At 49.9% G+C, this 17,991-nt stretch overlaps 6 protein-coding genes across 6 annotated transcripts; 3 read left to right on the top strand and 3 right to left on the bottom strand.

Moving 5' to 3' along the window:
* Nucleotides 1-98: 98 nt before the first annotated feature.
* FPOAC1_001292 (uncharacterized protein) lies at nt 99-3,720 on the top strand (the record flags this gene model as incomplete). The annotated part of the gene is made up of 4 exons (XM_044845897.1): nt 99-470; nt 537-1,233; nt 1,289-3,219; nt 3,274-3,720. 4 exons carry the CDS (start codon nt 99-101, stop codon nt 3,718-3,720), a joined length of 3,447 nt encoding a protein of 1,148 aa, XP_044711813.1.
* A 1,234-nt stretch (nt 3,721-4,954) lies between these two features.
* On the bottom strand, nt 4,955-6,138 carry FPOAC1_001291 (uncharacterized protein; the record flags this gene model as incomplete). The annotated part of the gene is made up of 2 exons (XM_044845896.1): nt 4,955-5,596; nt 5,659-6,138. The coding sequence occupies 2 exons, from the start codon at nt 6,136-6,138 to the stop codon at nt 4,955-4,957; spliced, it is 1,122 nt and encodes a 373-aa protein (XP_044711812.1).
* A 694-nt stretch (nt 6,139-6,832) lies between these two features.
* FPOAC1_001290 (uncharacterized protein) lies at nt 6,833-8,200 on the top strand (the record flags this gene model as incomplete). Its single annotated transcript, XM_044845895.1, has 1 exon — nt 6,833-8,200. One exon carries the CDS (start codon nt 6,833-6,835, stop codon nt 8,198-8,200), a length of 1,368 nt encoding a protein of 455 aa, XP_044711811.1.
* Nucleotides 8,201-8,695: 495 nt separating this feature from the next.
* On the bottom strand, nt 8,696-9,701 carry FPOAC1_001289 (uncharacterized protein; the record flags this gene model as incomplete). The annotated part of the gene is made up of 2 exons (XM_044845894.1): nt 8,696-9,097; nt 9,153-9,701. The coding sequence occupies 2 exons, from the start codon at nt 9,699-9,701 to the stop codon at nt 8,696-8,698; spliced, it is 951 nt and encodes a 316-aa protein (XP_044711810.1).
* A 656-nt stretch (nt 9,702-10,357) lies between these two features.
* FPOAC1_001288 (uncharacterized protein) lies at nt 10,358-11,258 on the top strand (the record flags this gene model as incomplete). Its single annotated transcript, XM_044845893.1, has 3 exons — nt 10,358-10,387; nt 10,449-10,596; nt 10,651-11,258. 3 exons carry the CDS (start codon nt 10,358-10,360, stop codon nt 11,256-11,258), a joined length of 786 nt encoding a protein of 261 aa, XP_044711809.1.
* Nucleotides 11,259-11,884: 626 nt separating this feature from the next.
* Nucleotides 11,885-14,510, bottom strand: GFA1 (glutamine--fructose-6-phosphate transaminase (isomerizing); the record flags this gene model as incomplete). The annotated part of the gene is made up of 4 exons (XM_044845892.1): nt 11,885-13,676; nt 13,825-14,056; nt 14,215-14,285; nt 14,506-14,510. The coding sequence occupies 4 exons, from the start codon at nt 14,508-14,510 to the stop codon at nt 11,885-11,887; spliced, it is 2,100 nt and encodes a 699-aa protein (XP_044711808.1).
* Between the last annotated feature and the right edge of the window lie 3,481 nt (nt 14,511-17,991).

Below are 17,991 nucleotides of genomic sequence, written 5' to 3'. Positions count from 1 at the left end.
TCGACCTTTGTTGGAACTTTGGTACCGATAGACCATTCTCCCTTGGTTGATACGGAACGAGGAGAGGGGATTGTGTATTTCCGGGATTTCTTGTCACCATGTCGTCGAGCTACGACGACGCCATGCTCGGCGAACATAGCCATGGCGACCACTCTCACCAATACCATGCTCAGGACATGCCCCCACAGGCTGATTCGAACTGGCAGCAGAACGGCAATTTCAGAACCCGGACCCCTGACAGCAGCTATCGGCCGCGGCCTCCCGTTTCGGCTCCAGGCACGCCCAATCCACCGGGATGGGCTGAAGACCAGCCGCCCCGCAAGAGCGCTGAGCGGAACAGGTCGCGAGGGCGAAATGGAAGATCTGCCAGCGGCCAAACAAGGACATGCCAGGCGTGCGGTGAGCCCTTGACGGGCCAGTTCGTGCGTGCTCTTGATGGAACATTCCATCTCGACTGTTTTAAGTGTCAGGTACGGATCTCAGGCTGATCCCGTCCTCTCTCGGGCGGAAGTAGATGCTAATTGCTCAAATTATAGGACTGCGGCGAAATAGTTGCTTCAAAGTTCTTCCCGGCCGAGGACGAGAACGGTCAAGGCCAGTATCCTCTTTGCGAGACTGACTACTTTCGACGACTTGGCCTCCTCTGCTACCAGTGCGGGGGAGCGCTTCGTGGCTCCTACATCACCGCCCTAGACCGCAAGTACCATGTCGATCATTTTACATGCTCGTTGTGTTCAACGATATTCGGCGCTCAGGATAGCTACTATGAGCATGACGGGAACGTGTACTGCCATTACCATTATTCGACCCAGTTCGCCCAGCGGTGCAATGGGTGTCAAACAGCCATTCTAAAACAGTTTGTTGAGATTTTCAGAAATGGACAAAACCAGCATTGGCATCCTGAATGTTACATGATTCACAAATTCTGGAATGTGCGGCTGGCGCAGCCTGCAGACTCGGTACCTGCGCTTGAGAGCACAGACGACGCCGCGGGCAGAGACCTTATTCGTGAGGAGGAAGAGCGTATGGAAGAGAAAGTCTTTCGTATATGGAGCGTTCTATCGACATTTGAGGAATCGTCCGCTGCGTGTATCTCTGACATGCTGCTACACGTCAGCAACGGTTCATATGTGGAGGGAGTCTTTGTTGCCAAACGATTTATCTATCACGTTGAGATCTTATTCCAATCTGCAGATAGGCTCGACGCAACTATGGTGGGGCTGGATCAAAAAGGTAAAGACACTTTAACTTTGCCATTGTGTTGTATAGAATCTAACTCTGTGTTTAGGCATGTCATATGGGCGAGAAGCCAAGTTACTTTGCAAGAAGATTGTTTCCTTTTTCTCGCTGCTTTCAAAAACGCAAGACAACGCAACACACAAGATCGGGGTCACACAGGAACTCCTATCCCTTGTTACCGGTCTCGCCCATTACCTGAAGCTCCTCATCCGAATCTGTCTTCAGGGTGCACTGCGTCTCGAGCGTGAAGCAAATTCTTCGACTGGCTTGTATCAGTTTCTGGATGATCTAAGTGACCTCGACGCGACTAAGAACGACGACGGCCAGTTGTCCGTGACTGCAACCGGCGGAAAGCTTTCTGCCAACGACTCTGACCACTGCGCTCTGTGTCATAGATCAGTTGAAGACGAGTGCGCTAAAAACGCCGATATGAGGTGGCATCTCAATTGCGTTCGGTGCACAAAGTGTTCGCGCGATATCGGGCGAACACTGGTGGAGGCCCGTCTCAACTCTCTCGATCGAAAGCTGTACTGCACAAACTGTGCTGGACCCAATGCGCAATCACTTGAGCATGTCTCAAAATTGCAGCAATACGTGTTTTTGCTTCGTGTTGCCCTGGCTCGGTTGTTGGATATTCTCAAGGCCAACGGTACACTTCCACGTTCGAACGACGACTCCGATAATAACGGATTTGGGGCCGCTGATGGACCAGGAGGCGATCCCAGATCACGCGGAGGAGACCAGTCACGCGGGCCTGGCGGCAGCAAACGAGAGTCGTCTTATGAGAACACTCTGAATGATGTGCGCAGACTCAGAAGTACACGATTGGATCGTCACCTTTCTTCTAGTGTTCGACAGGCTCGGAGCTCTCGTGTGATGGACACCGATGGACGGGGACCACGCCCGGGCTCAGCGGGTGATGCTAGCCAAGGTGGACAAAACTCTACTGATCTTATGTTTGGACAAAACGACGGTATTACGTTGGATGACATTCCAAGAATCGTCGCTGTAGAGCAGTCTCGCGAACAACAACAAAGGGTACCGCAGCCCTTTCAAGACCGTTCGTTAGATGCTCCATCTGCACAGGGTCATCAGCGATCGCAATCCAATGACCGGGAACGCTCTGATATGATGCCTCGACAGATTGGACGAAAATTCTTCTCGGAGCTCTCAGGTCTCGAATACTTCAATGTCAGACATCTCGCCGTTCTGACCATGCAACCCATGATTGAGCAAGAATTCACCTTGGACGAACTACTCAGCTTCATTGAGTCACGTAAGCAGGCAACCTTCTGGAAGAATATTGGAAAAGCCTTCAAGAACGACAAGAATAAGAGCGTCAAGAAGAAGGGCGTATTCGGTGTACCCTTGGAAATTATCATTGAAAGAGATGGCGCGGACTCAACAGACGGCGTTGGTCCGGGTACTCTTCGAATCCCAGCAGTAGTCGATGATATTGTCACGTCGATGCGTAAAATGGACCTTTCCGTCGAGGGTGTGTTCCGAAAGAACGGCAACATCAAGAAGCTACAGGGCCTGGTAGAAACCATCAACACCGAGGGCTGCGACATGGTTAGCTTTATGGAACAACCTGTTGTCCAGCTTGCCGCTCTTCTTAAGCGTTACTTGAGAGATCTGCCAGATCCTTTAATGACCCATAAGTTATACAGGCTATGGATTAGCGCCGCCAAGATCTCTGACCACGAGAAGAGGAAGCAATGTCTGCACTTGACCTGCTGTCTTCTACCAAAAAGTCACCGAGACTGTCTGGAAATTCTGTTCAGTTTCCTCAAATGGGCTGGCACGTTCCATCAGTTGGACGAGGATCTTGGCTCCAAGATGGACACGAGAAACCTTGCCACTGTAATTGCCCCTAACATTCTCACAAACCCTACCAAAACCATGGCCATGGATAGTGAGGCCATGTATATCATTGATGCGGTGGAAATGATGATTACAAATATCGAGGAAATGTGTCAGGTAAGAAGCGAAGCTCTTGGCGATTAACTTGACCCCATCAACTAACTTTAACAGGTTCCTGACGAAATTCTTGGTCTTATGAACGATCCTTATATCTTCAGCAACAGTGGAGATCTTACCACAAAGGACATTCTGAAGCGTTTTCAGGATAGACGGGGGCAAATTTCAATTGCTGACGTGAACGAGGTTTACAACCGTCAGGACAATTCTACCCGACCTCCAGCTCGGCGAGTAGAAACTGACCCGGCAGTATGGCAGGGTGAGGCCACCGTTCGCACGATACAAGATCCTTCGATGCCTGCATCTAATAATGGGCATGCAACTCCGCCGGCTCGGTTCAGAGGACGGAACGATCTGAATCCCTCGCCTTATGGTCATAACCAGTTCAACCAGTCAGACAGTCAACTCGATAGCGCCGAGCATAGCAGGAGGCGCGAATGGCGCAATTCTGGCATAGGAGGACGTCAAGGCAGCGGACTTGGTGTATCCGGCAACTCATGATACTTATTTTCTCCATTGATATTCTTGATTATAGCTGGGCTAGACAACGCCCGGTATCAGACCTCGTTTCGGTTCTTATGTGCAGTTCAGGGCGCATCATTTGGGTGTAGAAAAACCTTTGCATAGCCAACGGCGCCGCCTTCTTTGCGTCTTTCATAAACCCGGGCTGTGCTATATCATGCACGTACGCGACTCTCGAAAAATAGGAGGAAAGGCACCTGACCATGAGAAACCCGTGGCATTCATTTCTTCTTTATATTACGCTGCATTGTACAGCACGATACGACAAACCTGGTAGTTTTTTCTTACTCTACGAGAGAGATGACGAAGTGCTCTCTTCTGGTAATATTCTCTTCTCACCGCCCGACTTTTTTTTTTTTACATTTCTACCTCAGATCACCGAAGTGGCGAGAGAAAGATTTGCACGCTGGTCCTCCACTTTTTGGTTCAGTGTTTATTACTCGGGGAAAGGAAGGACTTGTTGGTCTATACCTTTTTCTTACGAAAACAAAAAAGGGTTTCAAGAAGGGGGTTGTTAATCTTTTTAGTTTCTCTGCTTGCTTGCTTGCTTGCTTTCTATCTTCTTCTATACCTAAGTTGGATGGAGTAAGCCACATGAGCGGATTGATTCCGTTTGGTATGGCAAGACGAGACGATATGAGGCGGAGCTGAGGGTGCGGATGGGTTATTCATATTTACACCTCACGCAAAAGGTGCGTGAATGCTGGGGTCAGATGTGAGGATGTAAACATGGATGGGATATTGGTCACAGATCCAAGTGACGACAAGATAGGAACAATAGATTCCGTTCCAATTGGGTACACATGACTTGATGATTAGACTTTTGCTACCAATATCCTTTCGTCGTTCTTTTGGTGCTTGTGAGTTGAATGTGAGATCAAAGGGGTTGTGGACAACTCGGCTTGCCTGCCCACAATAGGGGTTCAAGCGGATCTGCATGCACTATTATCTGGAACCACAAACATACGATCACTCATAAAGAGACAATTCGTTTTTCAAAGTACTGAAATGGGAGGTTTTGGGAGATGGAAACTGCCAACGAACTTTGATTTGAAGTATTATCAACTGTAATTACATAACTTGCCTATTAAATATATAGACTAAAATAAACGGTAATGGCCAAATATGGAATTTGTATCTCATTTGCCTTTTTTATTTCATCGAAGAAAAATACATAACCCTCTCTTGCTCATTTCGCTCGTTATTGGACGTTTTATGCGTTGACCGGGGCCGCGGCGGCCTTGTCTTGCTCAAGGAACCAATTCACGCCGCGATCGATGCCCTCCTTCAGAGTCCAGAGAGGCTGGTAGCGCAGTGCCCGCTTAGCCTTGTTGATGTTGTAGTAGCGAGTCATGCAGCTCATGATGATGGCCTTGCGGGTGAGAGTAGGTGTCTTGCCAAGAATACTGGCAATCACCTCGCTGATGTAGCCGAAGGTGATACCAAGCTCACGATTGAGGTACCAGTTGGGCTCTGTTCCCTTGTCGTAGCCCGCGGCGTGCCAGATGGTGCGGGCAAAGTCCCAGAAGTAAACAGGAGTGTCGTTTGTAATAAAGAAGGCCTCACCATCGACACGCTCGTGGTCGAGGGGGACTGTAGAAGAAGAGGCGGTGGCAAGAAGGAGCTGCGCGGCGAGAAGATGGGCGTGGGCGACGTTGCCGACATAGGTAAAATCGAAAAGATTCTCGTTGGTACCAACTTGGATTGTGTGCTTGCCGCGCTTGTAGGCATTGAGGATGCCTGCGAGGGTCTGGACGTCACCCTCGCCAAAGATGCCAGCTGGGCGAATCGAGGTTGTAAGGAGTTTGGAGTCGTCCTGGCGGTTGGCCTTGATAACGATTTCCTCGGCTTGAGCCTGTGATGATCATGTTTGTCAGTCAATCTGTCTAAAGTGGCAGTGGTATAGAGTGAACATACCTTGGTCTCGGAGTAGTACTCGGTCTGCTGATCGCCGCGAATTAGAGGCCATCGCTCGTCGGCATTCAGCAAATCCGTGACATTATCGCTGATGACACTAGCAGAGCTGGTGTAGACGAGAGCCTTGACACCTGTCTTCTGGCAGGCGTCAACGACAGCCTGTGTGCCATCGACGTTGACTTTCTTGAATACTTCGTTACCGATCTTGGGGTTGACAGCTACTGGCGAGGCTGTGTGGATGACGACGTCGGGCTTGAGCTCCTCAAATAAAGACAGGAGACGCTCAGAGTCGGTGATGTCGCACTCGCGGTACTCGGCATTGGGGTTACGGTTGCGCTCGCATCGCAGGTCGACACCGATTGTGGCAGTTGTTGTCCAATTCTCGAGGGCCTGGTTGACGATATGATGGCCTAGAAAGCCGTTGCCGCCAATGACAACGACTCTTCCTAGAGGACCTCTGGATGTTGTCTTTTCAGTCATTTTTATAATGCTGTGTTTGTCTGCGTGAGTGGAGGGTACGGTCGCACGAGAAGTCAGGTAAGAGAGAGATGTTCTCAATGATGGGCGGATAGATTCTGGATCCCTGGGGTACTTTACTATAAGCTAAGTTAATTTGGAGATGAGAGTACTAGGTGCCTACTAACTAGTACCTAGGGGTCCATTTCTCTATAGTATGTAGGTGGCTGATTGATCCGTAACCTTAGGCTAATGGATGGAAATATGGTGGGGGTGAGCGCTGTACTATAGTGGCGTAGGTGTAGGTAGGTGCCTCATAGTTAGTAACCAATCAGTGAATCATGGAACACATTGATTAAATCTTTAGCAGCTTCTACTTCTTTGTTGAACTTGCACGCCGTGAATAAACGTCGTGTGTCGTGAAAGTTTGTTTCTCTTACACAAATAATGCTTTTTTTGCTTTAACGGATTTTCCTAAAAACAAACTCTCTTCTTTTTGCTTTATTTATTCATACCTATAATACAACCCATCCCCATCCTTGTTCTCCCCCCTGGCTCGTGCCCTCTCTTGACATTTCTGATCGCTTTGGATATAAACAACCCATCGACCTCTACTATATTATACCCACTACTTCCTGGCTACAATAATTGTTGTTCGCTGAATGAGATAGTGTGTTTCGACGAGTATCAGCCGACATGCTTTATTGGCATTCAAAACATGGCAAGAAACAGCTCGGACAATACAGAAATACTTGTACATATCACAGCACCAAGTCGGTCAGCCGACGATACACTCTATCGTCAACTTGCGCAGGCCTATCTCGCATTTGAGCCTCAGAAACAGACACAGGTTCCTTTAGTATCGCCGCAAACAAGGAAGGAACCATGCGATGCGACGATGAAGAACGGTTGGGCGCCTTCGCCCAGCCAGATCCGAGCAGGAACCTCATTTGGACAGTCTTTTGAAATCACGTCGCAGGATATGAGCTTCGAAGGAGCTGTGGACAACCGTGCTTCACCGCGTCTCCCTCTTACAATGGTGGCACAAGATATGATTCCTTCCTCGGATGATGCCGGTTTGGGATCACTTAACTCTTGGTGCGCACCCCCAAGTCAGGTCAGCGATTCCTATCCTATGCCAGATGCTGGTTTATTGAGCGTTTCCCCGTCTCGGATACTTGAACGGTATATTGGAAAGACACAGTCATCACAGACCTCTCTTCCGTATTCGTCACCAACTGCGTATAAACAAAATACCCCTATTCCTCTCCTTGAACAAAGTCGAGGTATACCATCTTCACTGCCCGTGCCCACTCAAGAAGAGTCGCTTCCACTTGAACCGCCAAGGTTCATTGAAGCTGAAGATGTTATCTCATCAACACTGGAGAATGAAGAGGACGATTTTCCTATTCCGTCGGCCAACACCGAAATAGTAGCTTTTGAGCATCTGGTGCCAGACATCACGCATAATTCAGCAAACACGGTTAGTGGCCGCTCGCTAGTTCTCTCCCCTCGTGGAAGGTCAGAGCCTCCTCCTGCGAAGCGATCCAGGATTGGTTACACGGAACATGCCGACCTGCTCAGAAGTTCTAGCGATACGGGCCGAGTATTGTCAATGACGAACTCGCAGGTAGATCAAATCAATAGTAGCTTGGAAATTCGGCCACCATCCCCTTCTGTTGGAGTCAAAGATGTTAAACCTGCAGATCTGGTATCTGAGAAGTTTGCAAAGCTTGCACGCGACCTGGGGTCGAGATACCGTCCTGTGGTGACACGAGACATCGATCCTTTTGAAAGGGGATTCTGGCTGCTCGACTGCAAAGACTGGAACCCAGCAGCTCGGTTTGATGCTTGGGTTTTCCTTAGCAACTATCTGAAAAGTGGTTTGGCTGGCTGGGGAACTTGGTGTCGTAGAGATACGACTCATGACTGGATTCGTTTATATTGTTGGGGCCATGTTGCAAAACACACATACTTGCTTCTGTACCTTGCAAGCGGAAGACGAATCAAGACAAATGGTGCCAAATGGTATGGGGCAGACGGGGAGGCAGTTCTAGAAATTACGCCCCATGATAAGCAGGGATGATTGGGATCATATAATATCGTATCCCTACTCCAGGATACTGAGTAGAACTTGGACAACTTCATTTCAAGCGAGGCGCTGGTTGGATACTTTGCTTTAGATCATTGTCTCCCGGGGCATCAGACATTTTGGATACACAGTGGCAGACAGAGCTTGATCATTTGCATTAGACAAAGAGACGGTGCGCGCATAGAGAACCTTGATTTACCAACTGCTTTGCTTGTTGAGTGACTGATTGTACATACCCACCAGCAGATGCGCTGGGTTCGAGGTTTTCCTGTCCTTCCGAAGGACCCATACCATACACCTGTTCCGGTACAAACCCGAAAACAGAAACAAAATCAAAGTACTATCATATCATGACCCTGGAGTCCAATCCATTGTAGTCAGTCCCACCATAAACCATAACTCAAACCCAATGTTATGACAAAGCCCAAGTAGAAAACAGTGCTTTGTGCGCAATACTACATCATGTGGGCCGCATCCCATTCAGTTTCTCTAGTTGGACAGACCGGCCTCCTTGATGGCTTCTGCGCGGGCATCAACCTTGTCCATCTCAGCCTTGAACTTGGCGAAGCCCTCCGCAGCCTTCTCCTCGTACCGAGCCTTCTCCGCTGCGCTGATTTGCTTCCACTCCTCACCAAGCAGCTTGAAGACCTCATGGCGACCGGAGCTGGCAAAGCGCGAGTGGTTCTCGGCCACGAACAGGGCATAAGAGCCCTTTGGGCGCTCGGGCAGGCGTTCATCGACGATGGGCTTCTCAGGCTTGCCAGTCAGGAATGCCAAGCGACGGCGGGACTTGTTGGCTAGGTGAATACGCGCGGGCTCGTGTGCCTCAACCCAGGCCTTGTAGTTCTCCTGGTTCTTTACACGGTTGATGGCTGCTCTGGCGGTAAGATCCTATATCTCGTGTTAGAGTAAATAGATAAGGAAGAAAAGTGAGATAAGAACATACATCGACCTCAGACTGGCTGAGCTGACGGAACTTGTCTGCCATTGCAGTGGTCTGCTGGGTGATTCCACCAGCACCTAGGTTGCTTGCTCTGTTCTCGAATGTGTATAGAATCCATGAAGAAGCTGGCAGCTGAGGAAGCTTCTCTTTGAGGGCCCACTTCTTGACTTCCTTGATTTCAAGTTTCTTGAGCTTCTCAGGGTCGACCGCCTTCTTAGGCTTCTTGGGTTTTTCTTCAGCAGGCTTGGCCTTGGCCTTAGGCTTGGGCTTAGCCGTATCCTTTACCTTCGTCTCAGTGGCCTTAGCCTTGGATTTGGTAGCGGTGGTTGTACCAGCAGCCTTCTTAGTAGTGGTGGTAGTGGTCTTCTTGGCGGGCTTCTTATCACTCGCGGTGGGAGAGGACGACCATGTTGAGACAGTGAAGCTTCGGACAGGAAGCGCGGCCGCAACAGCGTTCTGGCGGGAGAGCAATTGAGCGGAAACAGAAGTGGGAGCAGAGATGCGGGATGTTTGGACGCGACGAGCGGCGGCCCTACCCAGGGAAGTGAGCATTGTGATAGTCGAACTTGTTTTTATCTGAAGGGAAGTAAGTTTTGCACAACAGACGTGGCTGCGAATGCAATCGGTGGGCGATTGAAGACAAGGCTGAGTTTTGTGCACGGTGAGGAATTGGTCTAATTTGGTTAATGGTGTTGACCCTCCCTCTAGATCAGGCCGGCAATGTTTTGCGCATTCTGGACGGGCAGTTTCAGTGCCGCAAAGGTGGGCGGCGGGGGGGCAGGTGGGCTCGACTTCATGCGACCTGGACCTACCTAGGTACTAAGGTACCTACCTGACTAAGAGCTCGACGGAAGATACCTTTGGGCTACACCAATTGTGGCTGAACAATGAGGTATTCTGTGTCTGGTGAGCTAAGCTCTTGCAGCTAGAGAATCAGTCCAATCACGGCCGAGGATATAGATTATGTAATGCTTCAGCACCTCCCGCGCCTCCACCTCATCCGCTACTCACAGGCTGCCGTTGGACGCGACAGTGAGGTCAAGCAAGGCTGGGCTAAAGAGTAACTCTCTCTCAACTTCATCATCAACATCATCAACCCCCCGACGACGACGGATCTTCAACTCCACCGCTAGCGAGACTTTTTACCACTACAGAAGTCATTGATCTCATTGATTACCCATTTACACTCTACCTCCACTACACAAACCATGGATCACCGTCCACAAGCTTGGGGCCGTGTACGTCCACCTATACAGGTCCTTTGACCCCATCAATTACAACGAAACTGACTCCAAATAGCCCAGAGACGATGTTTACGGCGCCTACGATGCCTCATTCATGAGTGACAATGGCCCCAAGCAAAACACACAGCAGCCCATCGTTACTGGTACCTCTGTCATCGCAGTCAAGTTCAAGGATGGTGTTGTCATTGCTGCTGATAACCTGGGTCCGTCCCTATCTACCCACCAATGCCATACAGCACGGGACTAACTATTCATAGCTTCATATGGCTCTCTCGCTCGTTTCACAGATGTCAAGCGACTCCGTCCCTTTGCCAACTCATCGGTTGTAGGCTTTAGCGGCGACATCTCTGACATGCAGTATCTCGACCGCCACCTCATTGAGCTTTCTCTCGATGAGGCCTACACATCCCCCGATGCCCCGCGTCTCAACGCCGCAAACCTCCATCGCTATCTCGCAAAGCTTCTCTACCGCCGCCGTTCCAAATTCGACCCCCTGTGGAACCATCTCCTTGTTGCTGGTCTCGACGATGACGACAAGCCTTTCCTCGCTGCCGCCGACCTCCTCGGCAGCACCTACAGTGCACCCAGTCTGGCCACCGGTTTCGGTTCCATGCTGGCCCAACCTATCATGCGTCGCCATGTTCCCGATGAGGAGGCCTCGCAGAACCTTGACAAGGAGGGTGCTATCGACATTATCAAGGAGTGTATGAAGGTCCTGTACTACCGTGACGCTCGCAGTCTGGATTCCTACTCAATGGCTGTCGTTACCAAGGAGGGTGTGGAAATCAACGACGGTCTGCAGTTGGAGGCTCAAAGCTGGGCTTTCGCAGAGAGGATCCGGGGATACGGCACCCAAACTGTCTAAGCTATTGGAATTTGTTAATAGGAGGTGCCTTGTGTAGCAAGGACTCGTCACAAGCGTACTTGACTAGAAAGGTTGCACAAGGATTCAAGCAGGAGGCTTGATCTCATGTTACATTAGAAAGGCTTGGCCTAAATTACATTCATGATGATGACAATGTGTTCCGCAGCTGCTTTTGAGTACCATGACCACCAATGACGATTCGCTTTGACACTGGCGGTGACAAAAGATTGAGTGTAACAAGAACAGCGCATATGCGTAAACACATTCTTGGGACATTTTTGTGCACTTTGCAGACTTAAATATTCGTGATTATGTTGCCTGGACTATGTATCGTAAATAAGCCAACTTGCTTATCCAACCTCATATCGAGGTGTGTCATCTAAACTAAACCAGACCGGCCTGGTTCCCTGGCCTCCCATTTATTCATTTATTTTTGCCAAACATTTGTTCCATGCTATCCAGGTAGACAAAACACAAAAGACTTAACCAATATACTGGTTGCAAGCCAGTGCTGTCCAAAACCCAACTCCAAACATCATCATAAACCTCTTGTTGACAAGCAAGAGCAACCCAAGCAACCACCAAACTCATACTGTACATGACAAGCAGCCAAAGCAGTGACAAGCTTACTCGACAGTAACCGACTTGGCCAAGTTACGGGGGAAGTCAACGTTGAGGCCCTCGAGAACAGCGAGCCAGTAGGCAATAAGCTGGAGAGGGATGACGTTGAGGAGACCCTGTAGGACGTCAACAGTCTTGGGGATCTCGATCTTCTCGGCCTCGGAAGCCTTGAACTCCTCATCGTCAGGGTTGCAGATGACGATGGGCTTACCACCACGAGCAATAACCTGCTGGTAGGCGTTGAGGGACTTCTTGAAGAGGTCGTCACGGGTGAGGATCATGATGATGGGGAGGTTCTCGTCGACCAGGGCCAGGACACCATGCTTCAGCTCACCGGACATGACAGCCTCGCAGTGAAGGTAGGAGATTTCCTTGATCTTGAGAGCACCCTCGAGGGCAGTGGAGAACTGGCTACCACGGCCGAGAAGGAGGAGGGACTTCTGGTTCATGAAGTTCTCGCAGAGCTTCTTGATGGAGGAGTCAAGCTCAAGGATGGACTTGATCTGGGCAGAGACGTTGGAGAGACCCTCCATGATTTCCTCGCGGCGAGCCTTCTTGGAGGCACGGTCCTCGCTCAGGGACAGAGCAAACATGACCATGGCAATGAACTGAGAGGTGTAGGCCTTGGTGGAGGCGACACCGATCTCAGGACCAGCGTTAACGTGAACACCACAGTGGGTGAGGAGAGAGATGGAGGAACCGACAACGTTGACGATACCAACAGTCAGGGCACCGCGCTCCAAGCAGTAGCGGAGAGCCATGAGGGAGTCGGCGGTCTCACCAGACTGGGAGACGAAGACACAGGTGTCGTCACGGAAGACAGGGGCCTGTCGGTCAAGGAAATCGGAGGCAAGCTCAACGGCGATGGGGATCTCAGCAAGCTCCTCAAAAATACCACGGACAGCCATGCAAGAGTGGTAAGAGGTACCGCAAGCAATGAAGATGATGCGACGGCATCGGCGGATGGTGGAGATGTAGGAGCGGAGACCACCAAGAGTAACGGTCTTGTTGGCAATGTCGAGGCGACCACGCATGGTGTTGACGACGGACTCGGGCTGCTCAAAAATCTCCTTTTGCATGAAGTGGTCGAACTTGCCCTTCATAATCTCCTGGAGCTCAAGCTCGAGGGTCTGGATGGTTCGGACGTTGGAGCTGCCATCGGCCTTCTTGAGGCGGTGGATGTTGAGGGAGCCCTCGTGGATGTGAGCAATGTCATCGTCCTCAAGGTACATGACCTTCTTGGTGTGCTCGACAATGGCCGAGGGGTCGGAGGAGAGGAAGAACTCAGTGGGCATGGGCATACCATCATCGGTCATGAAGGCACGAGACTGAGATCGGTGGAGGAGGGACTTGTCGGCGGCACCGAGAAGGCCAGAGTCAGGGGCGAGAAGGTCGTTCTTCTTGATGGCGACATTCTGGGCGGCAGCCTCGGCGGGGAGAGCAGCGTTCTCGTCAGAGTACTCAACATCGACGAAGTCGACCTTCATGCGGCGCTCGGTCTTGACACCGATGACAAGAGGAGAACCCTTTCGGGCGGCGATGACCTCATGGGGGTAGTGGACGGACTTGATGAGGAGACCGTAAGCACCCTCAAGCTCCTGGATGACAGCCTTGGCCAGGTCTGTGAAGCCAATGGAAGGGTGCTGGTCGTGGATGTACTTGGTGAGCTTGGCAATGCACTCGGTGTCGGTCTCGGTCTCGAACTTGAAACCCTTGGTCTGGAGGAGAGTCTTAAGCTCCTTGTAGTTGGTGATGATACCGTTGTGGACAATGGAGAACTCCCAGTTGGCGTCAGATCTGCATTCAGGGGTATATGGTTAGCATCGGTGTCTCACGGTTACTCCTAATTCAGAACTGATCTTCACGTCTTCAAGCAGGGGTGACGACCGTTGAAGAATCAAGAAATCAAGTCAAGAGTTTGGGGGCTCGTCGTATCAGAACGTACCGATGAGGGTGGCAGTTGGTGGTAGAAGGAGGACCGTGAGTAGCCCATCGGGTGTGGGCAATACCGGCATGTGAATCAAAGATCTTCTCGAGGTCGAGGTCGGCCTCGTCGATGAGCTTTCGGAGCTTGGCGACCTTGCCAACCTCCTTGAAGGCAAGAACCTCCTTCTTCTTGTCACCGTCGATGGCTAGACCAGCAGAGTCATATCCACGGTACTCGAGACGGGACAAACCTGTGGGAAAAAGCAATGTCAGCAACACGAAGCTGGGCGCTGATCCCACGTCTCACCAGTGGATGGCGGGGCGGGGCATGTCTGATGAAAGGATGGTGAGGGGCAGCCCAGTCTAGCTGAGGGGAACGACAGCTTGACTTGGACATGGGAAAACTAACCGTTGACAAGAGTGTCGAGGATGAACTTGCGATCCTTCTCCACCAGGTAGTTGATGTATCCGAAAATACCACTGTTGAGGTATGTAATTAGCGATTGCTGTCTTTACCAATTGCGCCACCCAATCCATTGACTGCCAGCTTTTGTTTCTTGTTGCCTTTGGCCATGACCTCGAGAACCCCCATCCTAACATGCGATGGTCGCAAGCTAGAATCAGTGGAAGCTTGGTGGCTGGCAACAAAGGAAGCCAAGAATGGCGGTAACGAAGGCGGTGACGAGGAGAGCTTCCTTACCACATATTGACTGAACTCTTTGCGGTAGGAAAAAAACGTGCGAAGAATGAATGGGTTCGTTAAGAGGCGGTCGGTGAGAGCAAAGCTAAGAGCGAGCGGATGAGTGGGGGAGGAGGGACAGGCGGAAGGTTAGAGTTTGGGGGTATCAAGAAGCAATAAGATGTAGATGAGAGAGGAGAGAGAGGAGAGGAGAGCAGAACAAGAAAGGTGGTGGAGGGAGGAGAAGAAGGTTGTATAAGTAGTTGTTGAGCTGCACCAGATAAAAGTACAAGGCAGCTCGTTCATGGATGGAAGGCAAAGGCGGGCAGAGCGGTATCCGTACAGGATGGCCCCAGCTTTCGTGTTGTGGAGTCCATACTTACCTCTTTGGCCCGCAGTCACTCACTGTAAGCTACCTAGCAGCTAGCCTAACCTCCACTAACGTTTAGGTAGGCTTAGGCGCCATGGTTTCTCATCATTGTCCTTCTCCCACTAGAATTCCTACTGTAGCCCATGGTCGTCCGTCCATGTCAGAGCCCTGCCATCAGATCCATGCTTGCACTCCCACCTTGAAGTGGGGTTGAGATGATAATAGAGGGGGGGTGGTTGACAGGGTTGTTCCGCAAGGCCCCTCCCTCATGGGTGAGACTCGAGATTTAGACAGGCTGTCGTTTAGCTTAGGTTAGTACCTAGGTAGTACCTTAGTAGGTAGTACGGGCGATATTCAGCAGTGACAGATACCTAGATCAACAATTATAAAGACAGGAAAGTGGGCAAAGTAGCGGTAACAAAGGCCATCTACTCTACAAAACATTGAATGCGTAGATTAGTAGGTACCTAGGTAGGTACTAAGATATCTGGTTTCACAGTAACAACGAGCCTTGTCTTGCGGGATTCGCATTTTTGTCAGAGCGTCACCAAGTTTGAGATGGCTCAGGGATATGCCACCATCAGACGTTTTAAGTTGACTACCTACATTACCTGTTTAGCTACAACCTGGAATCTTACGGCTGAATCAACAAGTAGCCATTGGTCCTGTTGCACAACATCTGTTATCGTAAACGTGGCCGTAGCTCACGGCTGCTGAGACGTTGTGCTGGATGGAACATGGAAGAAAGAAGCCATCTGATTTTGCCTTGTCTTGTCAGCCATCTCCCATGGTTGCATAAGGGTCCAGGACGACGCCAAGGCCTTCACCGGCCTCTTGATTCCCCAATGCTGAGCTAGATTAGATCTCATATTAGTCTATACCAAGTGCTAAGAATACGACATAAACTTTCATATGCCTTGCTGCTTCTAGCCCGTTCACCAAGTCTGCACCCAGTAGGCAGTGTTCCCTAGTTCTCATAGAGTGAACCCCTGACAAGAGTAGAGAACTGGTCTGTCACGGTTTGAGTTAGATCGTGAAGCTTAGGTCCCGTTTCCTCCAACCTTCGTCATGGCAACGCATCTCACCGAGCCGCAGGTAAGACTGCACTAATTGTACTGCACTATACCCAAACCCCCTCCATAATGGAAACTTTTTTGAGGAGACAAGTTCCTGATCGGCAGGGCACGAACTTTGTTCATCTCACAGTACCACGGTACCTACTGTAATGAAAACCCATGTATTACCCAACTGCCAAGTCAGTATGGGCAATGCATTACTTACTAAGATATCCTTTCACCGTCTTCTGTGCAACTCGGGCCATCTTCTCTCCCAATGCTACTCCGTAATACCCTTACAAGCTATATCAATAAGGCAAAGTGTCACTTAGCATCCAATCTACATAAACATCGTCATCAAGAGGCGGGCAGGCCCCTACCTACCTACCAGTGTCTAGCCTACGTCTACGCCTCCACCAGCCTCACGGGGTTCCCGGGGCCTTGTCAGAATACCAATAACCGGGAATCTACAGCTGTCTCGACAAGTCTCAGCATGTCTGCATGTCTGCATGTCTTTTCTGCCACTAAGAGGCAGACCCTGGGCAAGCAGGGACAGCGTTGCTCTTATCTTGAATCACACATAGCATGAGATCTGCACAGCCATACGAGAAGTTTGTTCGTATTTCAGTCCTCTGTTGTATCTCTGCGGGTGTTCCTCCTCGGTACTGGATGACCCCCTGCGTCCTGTGGAGGTATGTATGCATACATGCAGATATGCATGCATGCCCCTGAAAACCTGCTGTTGTTGTTTCTTAGTTGTACAGTAGGTTGTGCTTCCAGTTGTTGGTTTTAGATCATCACCACTGCAACATATTATCTATGCAATTGTAAATCTCATAACGATAGGTACCATCGAGATTCTGAATCAACTTTATATAGCCGTACATATCACAGATATCTGGGCAACAATCAACAATACATTAACAACAGTGACAGTGACATGGTCGCAGCATCAGATGGATCGTCTCCAGGTCGTGGGTCTTTCGTTATGCTTGTCCCCAGTTGATGAGAAATTCAAATCAGCTCAGTCCAGTCCAGTCCAGTCAAGTCCGGTCCAACAGTTCACAGCCTCAATCGCCCCAACCAAAAAAAAAAACGACCCTCCTAAGAATAGCAACTTTTCCTAGCGCCAGTTCCGCTCCGCTCGGCGCTGATTCCTATCTCAAGCGCAAGCGCGGGTCTTGACCTGTTGTTTCTTGTTCTCGATGTATTCTAGCCTGTCATTATCTCTTTTTGGTTTGTTTTCGCTCAGCTTTTCATTCCGGCTGTCTTCTTCTTGTTTTGTTTCTTCACATTTCCTCTCTGTTTTCGGTTGTCTTGCCGGTTAGCTTACCGTTGGCATCTATCGCCATTGCATCTGTTGCTATTGTTAGTATACCTCGACGTCATTTCCTTCTAAAATGAGAGACCCATGTTCGATAGGACTTGGCGGTTTTCACACATCCCCCTAATCTCTACCATGTTATGTGTTACATGTTTGTTCTTACCTACCTAGGTACCTACCTAGGTAGGTTCATAGTAGCCTTGTACCCAATACAACGCAGAACGAACCATCCAGGTCTCTAACATCAGCCACGTTGTTCTCGAGGTTCCCAGTTCCCACTGTCATCAATCAAAAGATGGTTCTCGTCAGCCCTGCTGGACCCTGGTCTTGCTGCTAGTTATGGCTGTCATGATACGTGTTTTATTCTGGACATTGAACTTTGGATCTGTTCAATATCCGCAATGTCATCTTCCTCAAGCATACTACCATATTCACAGCGGCAGTTTACTCAAACACTTGAACTAGTCGACAGTTTTCAAGAAACAATTATTGAAACACCACGTTATACAGATATTAGAACTAAAAAAACGCCAAGCTGAACACACACCACTCAGCCCTAAACTTAAAGACTCGGGGTCGTCAGCACCCTTACCTAGGCTCAAAGCCTCGCCAGGCATTGGCTGCTTTGCTCCATTGCTTACTAGATCCCCATATTGGTAAAACAAATCTCATCTCCCATCTTTCTCAAGTCTGACATGTTTGTTGACTTATTGTCCGACCCCCACCAATCGTAGCCCCGAGGGGGGATTGTCCGCTTA

The sequence above is a fragment of the Fusarium poae genome, chromosome 1 (assembly GCF_019609905.1).
Source record: "Fusarium poae strain DAOMC 252244 chromosome 1, whole genome shotgun sequence".
Lineage (NCBI taxonomy): Eukaryota > Fungi > Ascomycota > Sordariomycetes > Hypocreales > Nectriaceae > Fusarium > Fusarium poae.
Note: the sequence above shows the minus strand (reverse complement) of the source record. Positions and strands in the feature narration are given on the sequence as shown.